Genomic DNA, 10,444 nt, shown 5'->3' on the forward strand with positions numbered 1-10,444 from the left:
TAATATTATTATTAAATAATAAAACTTGACAATAACATAGAATGTGTCACTTTATGTTTCAAAGTCTATTTGGTGAAATTTTGGACGAGTGTATTAAAACTTAAATGAAATTTTAGATTTAAGGACAGATTGACCTAACTTCAGAATCCTGATAAACACATTTCATGTGAAATAGATTTTGTCATACAACTATGTGAAAAGTGGCATGCTGAATTCTTTGTGACTTCCCATTTTACCAGAGAGTTTATAATATGGTAAACTTATAGCAAAATCTTGACAAAGTTAAAAACATTGTTCTGAAAAGTTAGAACGAAACAGTGAGCAAGGCTCGCTCTTGGGGAGCCAGTGTTATTTATAGGTGGTAATTTTATGGAAGACTTAATGTCTATTCACATATTTCTCTTTGAAGTAACATTCCCTTTTGATAATTGGGATCTGAATGGATTTTTCATGGTGACTTAAAGTTGTGCGGAATTACCAAAAGCTTTGAAAGTAGTCCCCTCAGAAAGTATAAGACATTTCAGAATCTTTGCTTGATGGAGAATTAATCTTAGTTCATGCTTTCTCTGCGATGAGTTTGCTGGCGAGAATGGTCCAGTTTCCTGAGCCTTTGGGGACCAGTGTACTTTGGAATCTGTTAATGTCCACAGTCCAACTTCCAGAGGAATAAAGACCTGGGACAAGGCTTCGTCACATGCTGGGTGGTTTGCGCTGTAACCGTGCACAGAGATGCCCGGGCTGCAGTTACTGCACAGAGTGGGCACGAAGGTCTGTGCCCGGCCGTTACCACCTCTGTTAGAAAGGAATTCTTGTTCATCCTGAGGGCAAATCTCCACCCAGAAGCTGATGTCGGGTTTTCAACCATGGCAGGATTCTGTTGTTTAACACTTATTTTTTGATCATTTAAAATTACATAGATTGTTTTCCCCCTCACATCAGAGCTGACCCAAATTGACAAACTGATTTATTCTTTGAGCTAAAACGGAGTTTTAAAGAAGTAGACAGAGCCAAAAGAAATGAGCTTTGTTCTACCTGCATTATATTTAAAAGTATTAGACTTGGTAATAATATAGAAAGTGTCATTTTATGTTTAAAGGTCTATTTGGGGAAATTTTGGACAAGTGTATTAAAATCTCCTGAAAATTAGGGTGTCTGAGGAAAAACAACAACTACCCCCGTGGTCATTCCACTGCTGTTCCCTGCGGTTGTAACAAGAAAAAAAAGTAAGACGTCTTATTTCTGCCTGGGGAAAATATAAAGCGGACTTCCTCTTTGGAGTTTTCCCAGGAAACTACTTTATAAAGACAAATTTAAATCTTTTCGTTTTCTGTCCTTGAAGGTGGTAAATACGATTGCGGCTTTCTCCATTTTTATTGTAAATGAAACAGAGTTCAGACCGTCCGGCGCGTCATTTGTTGGATGGCTGCCACAGACTAATGCAGACGTCCCACTGCGAGACCAGAGAAGAACTATACTTTGATTCACCAGATTGTGTTAAATAGTCCAGCTGTTGCGATTTGAAAGATAGTTACCTCCGAAGTGAAATAGAAATGAACTTGGCATTTATGCCTCAAACCATTTTTATACTGTTGGGCAATCAGCTTTTCAGAGGTAGCGTTTTATAAAATAACTCTCACAGCTTTAAAAGTTTCATTCACTGTACTATTCAAAATGTCCCACCTTTATATTATCAGTAAAATTAAGCTTGAGTGATATGTAGAATTTGCATGAAATAAGCATTTCCCCCTTCATTTCATGAGCTTTGATTGCATTCAATTGAGCTCAGAGCCGCCTCGATTAGGGCTCTTTGGGGCATTAGTTAATTTGAATTGCAGCCGAAATGTTAGCTAGAATGTTTTGAACATAATTGGAACGTGGAAAGTTGATTTTGAAAGGAATTTCATTGAATGCAAACAATGATGTGCTTTTTAAAAATTAGAATGCTGCGTTTTCATCGCCTACCACGCAGTCTGAGAAATCACGGAGTCCTGCGTGAAGTTCAGCTTCCACGGCACTGGTTGCCATTGTTCTGACTCTTGTGGTACCAGTACAGTTTGGAGTCAGGTTCTTCCTTTTATCAGCAAGTGGCCCCGCCTGTCCAAGCGCCACCCTCTGGCTCTCTAGCAGTGGAAGAAACATAGCTGCTTTTTAAAAGGGCATCCGAGTTGTGCTTAGGCGTCAGGCTTCGCAGAGAGGCGTAGATTGGTATATTATCTCCAAGCTTTTATTTTGCTTTCTGCTTTTTCTTTTTGTCTTGAAATACTCCTTGAGCAAATGATCTAAAATGACCCGTGAAAATATCTATTTGTCTGGATCATAAATGGCTACTTGTATGTTGTGGTTTAAATATATGTGTGTGTGTGTGTGTGTGTGTGTGTGTGTGTGTGTGTGTGTAAAACAGGAAATCAAGATTCCACAATTTTAGTCCTGCTATCTGCTATTAACAAGTGTTATGCCCTTGGACAAATCATGTAACTGACTTTTTTGTTGTCTTTATTTGATAAATGAAAAGGGGTTAGTGATTCCTGTCGCTTGAACTTCCTTTGATTTTAGTCTTACGTTCTCTCACCTCTAAAATTTAGGTTTACTTGGGAGATTTTGCAGGATACAGGAGGTCTGCCATACTTTTCACTAGTGCTGAACTCTTCTACTTATTTGTGGCCATTGCCCTTAGCTGAAGAATTAAAGCAGAAAAATTGAACAGAATCATAGTGTACTGCAGTGCTGATTACACTGTTGCATTTGAGTGCCTGGGATTTATACCTTGGGGGAGAGGCTTCAGTGTTGACCTTTTAAAAGCTGCCGCTAGGGTTTCTTAGAGCAAGAGCCTGGGTTCTTGGTGCCCTTGAGGGGGCTCTCTTGCTTGTCCCATAAGAAGGGAATGGAGCTGGAATAAAGCGGAGGAGGAAGGCCCCCCCCCCATTCCAAAGGAGCCCTGGGCAGCTAGGGGAACCTGGAGGGGACCTGATGTCAACCCAGGAGAAACTACAAGTCAACAAAGGAAAAACAAACAAATAAACAAGGATAGCTTGAAGGGATGGAAATTTACATTTCTGAAAGATGCCGCTGAAAACAGGGATTCAGAAAGAAATGGTTAAACATGAATGTTAGCCTGTGGCATCATTGTTTTTCTCGGAGAAGATGCCTTCCGGGAAACAGATGTGGGAAAAGCAAGAACCTGGAGCTAGAGCTCCTGCTTCTTGGTTTGGCTCTGCTGCTGCTCAGCTGCAGGGCTTTAGGCTCTTCCCCTCTCTGAACAGCATTGTCCTCATCTGTAAAGGGACAGGTTGGACGTGGTGATTGCCATAGTGCCTTTTAGTCTTATCCATTGGGATTCCAAGTCATTGCTTATCAACCTTGAGAAACATGTTATTCTGACACGGTGCTATAGATTCAGGGGTATTGCCCACCGTGCTAAGTTCAGTGATAATCAACAAAGGAGTTCTCAAACTGCAGCCTACAGGCGATTTAATAATACATTAACCTGCAGTTGAGAAGCCTATTTCAAGAAAGAGGAACAATTCTTTGGACTGAGACTTGCAGGACAATTTCTGCCTGACAGGACGAGGTTTCTGAGTTTTCGGTTCAATCAGCATCCCTGTGTTGCTATTGTGGAGCCCTGTGAGCACTTCCTGGAAGTGTTCGGACTCCAACCAATGAAGAAAGCTTTTCTAGGACGTGCTCACCACCCCTTCACCTGCAGACACGTGGGCGTGACAACAACCAGACTAGTTCTGCAAAAGTGGTGAAGGTCAGTATGGGTTGATGGAATTTGCTCACCAAGAAGGAGGTATATCCGGTACTCCTTTGCATGCTTAGAGCAGGTTGGCTGGCTTATTTATATACAGTGAGCTCACACCCAAGACGGTGGAGCCAGAATGGTCTCCGGAGCTGCAGGCTTTGAGGCTTGGACTGTAGCAACCTGGCTAGGCTGGGATTTCATTTCCTAGAATTCCCTTGCCCATTTCCTTCTAGATGAGAGAGGCCACAAGACAAATTTGCATGAAATTAAGAAGGCAGAAGTGACGTAGTCTTTTTCTTTTTTTTTTAACACTCTGAAGGTCCACACTGTTATAGTTCATGCATGTTGTCACCTACTTGGCATGTGGCAGCAGCTGGCCCTCCATTTCTGCAGCCTCTGCCACCTCCTTCTCCAGCTTCTCCAGCCCTGGGCCAGGTGCATGTGCATTTTTGCAGGAAGAGCCCCTGCTTATCCCGCAGGTGGTCTGCGCCACCAGGGTTGGAGATTGGGAGAGGGAGACGTGCTGCTTTGTCTTCAGTCCTTTGCCATGTTTCACCCGTCTCCCCTCCCAGCTGCCGGGACTGCTGACCTCACGCCCAGCAGCCCACGCAGAGGCAGCAGGACTGCCTAACGAGCTCCCTCTGTTGCCTGAGGTCTGACTCCCAGAATAAGTCCCCATGCCACTCATCGTGGTTGTGCTTCTCTGTACCCCGGGAGTGTTGCCTGGCTCAGGGAGAGTCCCACCTGGCACCACTGGGGAAACGACAGCCCGTTCTGTACTTTACAGCAACAGAAATCTTGAGAAGTGGATCCTTGGCCAAAGTAGATGAACCGTTGTCTTGGTGTTTTCTAGTGACAAGGGCATTGCCAGACCGAGGCAGAAATGGAGGAGCCTGTCCACACAATGGGCTAGCTGTCCTCACGATGGGCTAGCTCTCCTCTCAGTCTGCTGGTCATCTGTTTGCTTTAACCACTTCCAAGGAAGACACAGTTCTGCATTAATCACTTAATGATGACGAGCACATAACACAGTATAACCAGATAGCCAGATGGAGCCGTATTCAAGATGTGGATAAATCTCATGGTGTTGGCCAGAGAGTGATAAAACTGGTCAATGGGTTTGAGGGGTTTTCTGCACCTGTGGCTGGACTGTGCAGACCATTTCTCTCAATAGTTGATCATGTGTTTCGTTGTTTTTGTTGTGTAAGGGAGACCTCCAGACTTGCTCACACCAAAGCCTCGGTTTCCGCCCATTCACACCCAGTTCGTCAGTATTTGCTCATTCACTTACCCCACAAACAGGTCTGCACGAGGTGCTAGCTAGCTGTGCACGAGCTGAACAGTGCGTTTTGGGGATGCTCTCACTGTGTTTGAAGAGACAGACATTAAATAAGTAATTGCACAGTATTTAATTATAACCGTGGTGAGTCCAACAGTGGGAGAGTCTTGAGTGACCTGCCGTAGGACTCAGGGTATAGTAAAAATCCCCTCCAGGCTAGGGGCTGGTGGGGCAGTGGGCAGAGCCCAGCCAGCAGTGCAGTCTACGTCCTGACATGCGGAGGTGGGACAGGCAGGCGCGGGCTCACGGTTAACATCCTGGCATTTGCCAACAAGACAGATAAGTCTAGAACAGCCCCTGCCCTGCCTACCAAAGACCCCTCAACTTTCAGACACGGGGTCAGCAGCCCAGTACCTGCAGGTGGTGGCTTCTGACCATGACTTCTAAAAGGTGCCAACTGTCTAATTCCCTGGCAAGAGTGTTTCAGGACATGCTTTTCACGAGGGAACTTGCCCATTCAGCTTGATGAGCAGTGGCTTTCCACATCCGAAGAGGAAACAGGAAAGCCTCTGTCGGAAAAGAAACGGCATCTGAAATTCAATAGGAGATTTCTCAAGAGACATGAAGCTCCTTTTTAGAAAAACTTTATGGTAACTTAGCATTTCAGCTTATTCTCTGTGTTCCCCCATCTGCCCTTGTTCCCCCCATCTCCCCCATTTCTGCCCAGATTCCTCCTCATGTCTCAGCTGTCCATTAGTGATGGGGGCGATGCACTTGCCTTGTCCGTGCAGTCCCAGAGCTAATCCGCAGCCAGGTGTGCCCAGAGATACGCGGCAGGGGCTAGCGGGCTCCTTCCAGCTAGGGAGGGCGGGCCGGGAGTCTGGGTTCAGACAGTGGGGAGGTCTGCATGTGTCTGAGCTTTGCACTTCCTGAGGAGAGCATGTAATTAAGCAGGTAGGTGCATTTGGCTTTTTAACACTTACTTAATTGCTCTGACTTTTTCCACCTTCTTTCTCCTGGCCTTGTGCTCCTAATGTGTAATCTAATAGCTTCATTTCTTTAAATGGCTGGCATCTCCAAGACCACTGTGTGCATGTCCATTAAACGCTCTGGGTTGTTTTTTTGTGTTGTTGGCCTGAATCCAGGACTATGAAAGACAAATATTTTCTCTCTCTGCTTTTAATGTTTTGTTTGTTTGTTTAACTGTTCATCCCCTAGGCCTCCCAGTAGCGCTGGACGGAGGAGACAGTACCTTGGCTGCGAATGGCAAGCAAAACCAGTTGTAGTTTTAGATCCTGTTTCCACACACGAACCCCAAACCAAAGACCAGGTTGCTGAACAAGATCCAACTCAACACAAGGATGAGAAAGGCAAGATTAAACCAGAATGCAAAGAAGACAGCGCTGAAAAAACAAGCGACGTGGACAGCTCCAGCTGCTGATCCGGAAGCCAGAGCCTGACACGTTCGGAAAGTCCTTCTCAATGAGCACACGATTGGTTTTGTTGTATTGGCAAGGGCTATCGACGTGCTTCTGTCCTCGTCCCTATTCAGAATACAGGTTCTTCTCTGATGTCACTTTTGTAAGTAGGTCACCTATAAATAGAAGTAAGCGGTTTGGCAAAATACACAAGCTAGGTAGGGGTTTTCTTTTTTGTATTTATAGGGATAAGGTTTTCTTTTTTTTCTAATGATGGTATTAAGTGTGACTTCTTTTAGAAGGTTACAGAAAATTCAGACGTCACTATCTTTTTTAGTTCACGTGCTACCACTCTTCAAATGTACAAGTATAATGCTGGAAGTTTGCAGCGCTGTGGATAATTGGATGAACAGGTGATTTAAAAAGCCCCCACATAAGCTGCTTTTTTGGATCTTGATCCTGTTCGAATGGAGAAACTGCAGCAGCATGGAAATTGTTAGACGCTGTGGCACACTAGTTACTTTCTAGGATATGCTGAGATAAACTTAAAAGTCAAGAGCTGGCATCAAACCAGTAGTCCCATAGTCAGTGTTAATTACACACATTGTTATTGTGGGATAAAAAGTGGGCACTATTGATCATGTCCAAAGCCTCCCAAGGACTTTGGTGGGAATGCTCTGGTGGCCCGAATACAGAATTAAGGTGCAAGTCCAGTCTTTGAATTTAATAGAGTATCGCCGTGGTAAGCCATGTGCTCTGTGCTCTGAGTTAACTGGTTTCTCATGTACTGGTGTGGCACAAGGACCATATTTTATCACAGTTCTTGTGTTTAGTGAAGATAAGCGACAAGCAGACAATTTTCTTGCTTTACTGCTGTTCTACGTCACACAGGTTTGTTGTTTTATTGTTGTCTTATTTTGTAAGAAATTAAGTGGTAGTTATTCTCTAAAAATACAATGATTCAGTCTACCACAGTGAATAAATAGAAATGTAATCAGGGGCTTTTTTTTTTTTTTTAAAGAAACTTACACAGCTTTTCAAAGTTGATTGTTTCAAAATTGATGTTTATTGACAATAAGTGGTCATGCACTTGAATGCATTTTTTTTATGACAACAATTCAGTAACGGTAATTTTACTATTAGAGAAAGTGAAAGGTTCAGTTCTGTTAGCATAGCTCAGCATGTAGCTGTCAGGTGTTTCTCACCAAAGGGCAAAAGGAAACAATGTAATAATTGCAGTAGTTGTATTGTACTTTATTTTTGCACGCGCGCTAAGCATAGGCTTGACGAGGTGGGTAGGCAGGTGAATGTACTTCCTAAATTTGGAGATAATTATCTTTCTGTAGGTTCGTTATGCTCGACTGTTTTCATGTTCTTCCGGTGACGGTTTTACAGTTACTTTTCAGTTCTCTCCTGGGAAATGAAAATGTCATGCTTTCATCTGTAATTTTCCCTCACTGAATAATAATACTGCTGTATGATATCCTAACGACAAACTGCGTTAATGCACTTAAACAAGTTCTGTTACCCTGTGATTAGACTTCTCCTCACCACACTTATTAAAAAGCACCAACAGTATCCCATTACAGGTCATTTGTGGTTATTGACATTTTGGGTCTGGGCCCCCAAATTGGACATTCTTTAAAAAGAAAATGGTATAAGCGTTGATTGCTTTAGTCATTTTTAAGAATCCACAAGGTGGTTTATTTTGAGTTTTATTCTCTGTTTGTCCAACCTCTCCTCCTTCCTGGGCCTGTCTTCAGCCCCCTGGGACACTGTCTACATTTAGGAACATAAGGATGTGAACTCTCGTTCCCTGTTTCATCACATACACAGAATAACGCCGTTAGGAAAGCACCTCGTTTCCCGGGTGAGAACTCAGCCACCTGGGAAGGCGTGTGGGCTAGGCCGGGCGGTGGGTAGGAACCGGTATTTTGAGCATTCTTAACTTTTCTGAGCTGCTTGCATTCTTTCATCATGATCACAGTCATTTACCAGGATCCACCAGGTAAACCCCCTCTGAGGCCGATGCTCTGCCCAGCTAGGGCCATGCTTACAACCAAACTGTTTTAGGGCCTGAGGCAGAGACTCCATGGAGCTATCCTCAGTACCCAGGGCTGACGCTCGAACCAATTGACTTGATTGATATAAAGGTGTGTCCGATGTAGGATTTTACTCGTCTTTTTCCACCTACAGTTTTCCCCTTTCACATCAGTTTTTAGGAAGTTTTGCCCTTGCTGGGGGGCCATAGTCAACAAGCATCTAGGCTGGGATGGGGAGACCTAGGAAGACTAGTGCTTGTACCTTCAAGGTACGTTCTTTGCTCTTCGCATAAAAAAATTATAGGCATCCAACTTAGGCCATTTTACAGTTGGAAGGGACTGCCATCTTTTTCTTTGTATTTTTTCTATTAAAAAAATGTTTCCTTCTGTTTTAGACATATGAATTTTGTCTCATCAGCCACAGAGTTCTGTAATTCATGGTGATGCATTTTTAGAGCCAGAGTGAGGCTAAGGGATATTTGTGTTCTCACTATTAAAGAAGAAAATATCTCCCTTCTTCCAAAAGAATAAAAATTTAATGAAAATTTGGCCCCGGCTGGTTGACTCAGTGGTAGAGTGTCTGCTCAGCATCTGATGTTCCGGGTTTGATTCCCAGTCATGGCACACAGGAGAAGAGACCATCTGCTTATCCATCCCTCCTCCTACCCCTTCTCTCTCTCTCTCTCTTTCTCTCTCTCTCTCTCTCTTTCTCTCTCTCTCCTCTTCCCACAGCCATGGCTCGACTGGTTCGAGCATCAGCCCTGGGTACTGAGGATATCTCCGTAGAGTCTCTGCCTCAGGCCCTAAAAATAGTTTGGTTGTGAGCATGGCCCCAGCTGGGCAGAGCATCAGCCTCAGAGGGGGTTTACCTGGTGGATCCTGGTCAGAGAGTGTGTAGGAGTCTGTCTCTCTATTTCCTCTCCTCTCACTTGGAAAAGAAGAAACAAGAATTTAATGAAAATTCTAGCATGTTTGTGTCTGAGCTAGTCTCAAGCCCTCCCCCACAGTAGCTTCTGCAGTTGATCTGTCCTGTGGAGATTCTGGTTACCAGGGATCCCCAGGGCTCAAAGCACCTGCCCTGTCGGGTCTGGGTAAACAGGACCAACGTTTGGGCTCTGGCTGCCCACCAGTAACTTCTCCTTCCTGCCCGTCTTTGTACAGGTAACAATCATGGTTAATTATCATTCCAGACCATGTTTAGGTTGTTTGTCAGGTAAATGAGAGTCCATATCACAAAATCTAATCAAGTCTGGATGATTTTCTACATGCACACGATACGTGTTTAATCACTTTCATCATGGGGCAGCTTTAGCTGCTATGGAAACAAGCTGTGGAGAGTGGGCAGCCATCCGTCCTCACGACTGACCCTAAAGGGTCACCGAGCTGTCCTTACTTCAGGATTGGATGGAGTTTCTTCAGAGCACTGACACTTCCCCATCCCATTGTCACCTCTTAGCATGGGACCTGGCTAGTTTCTTTCATCTCTTTTACAGACGATATCTTACACATTACATGACACGTGTAGACACAGAGAGAAAACAAACCGTGCTTATCAATGAGACCATTTTAAACTACAGTGCTGCATACGCATTGGTGACCCGGTCCTCAAGTCTCAAGTGAAGTGATGGAGTGCTGATCTGGTTGGGGTCACACATCATCTTTTTGGTTAACTGAATGGAGCTAGTCACTTAACTGCACATTTTTTGTCTGACTGTACTCATCTAATTATAATTTGTGTCACAGTCCCAGAGCATACTCTGTATGATTTCCCATGTTACATGTGTGTAAACGTGTGTGTATGAATGTGTGCGCATATACACGTGCAAAAGCTGTGTGAACACCCAGGCTCTTCCTCCTGCCTTTGAAAGGAACTTCCCGACCAGTTTCTCACACCTCACAGTTCGCTCTAAGCCCCGACAAGGCAGAGGCCACCACGACGGACACCTCTCCCAGCTGGGAGTGA

At 44.2% G+C, this 10,444-nt stretch overlaps 1 protein-coding gene across 2 annotated transcripts in view; it reads left to right on the top strand.

Annotated features, from left to right (window-relative positions):
• SHTN1 (shootin 1) overlaps positions 1–8,025 on the top strand; it is a 102,587-nt gene extending 94,562 nt beyond the window's left edge. Inside the window, exon 15 of one of the 2 annotated variants that reach the window (XM_066355182.1) lies at positions 6,240–6,385. In XM_066355182.1, coding sequence (XP_066211279.1) covers positions 6,240–6,251 — 12 coding nt within the window. In that variant the 3' untranslated portion in view covers positions 6,252–6,385. Of the gene's footprint in view, positions 1–6,239 lie in introns of both variants that reach the window. The other variant, XM_066355180.1, reaches the window with a different exon arrangement.
• Positions 8,026–10,444: the final 2,419 nt, after the last annotated feature.

The sequence above is a fragment of the Saccopteryx leptura genome, chromosome 13 (assembly GCF_036850995.1).
Source record: "Saccopteryx leptura isolate mSacLep1 chromosome 13, mSacLep1_pri_phased_curated, whole genome shotgun sequence".
Lineage (NCBI taxonomy): Eukaryota > Metazoa > Chordata > Mammalia > Chiroptera > Emballonuridae > Saccopteryx > Saccopteryx leptura.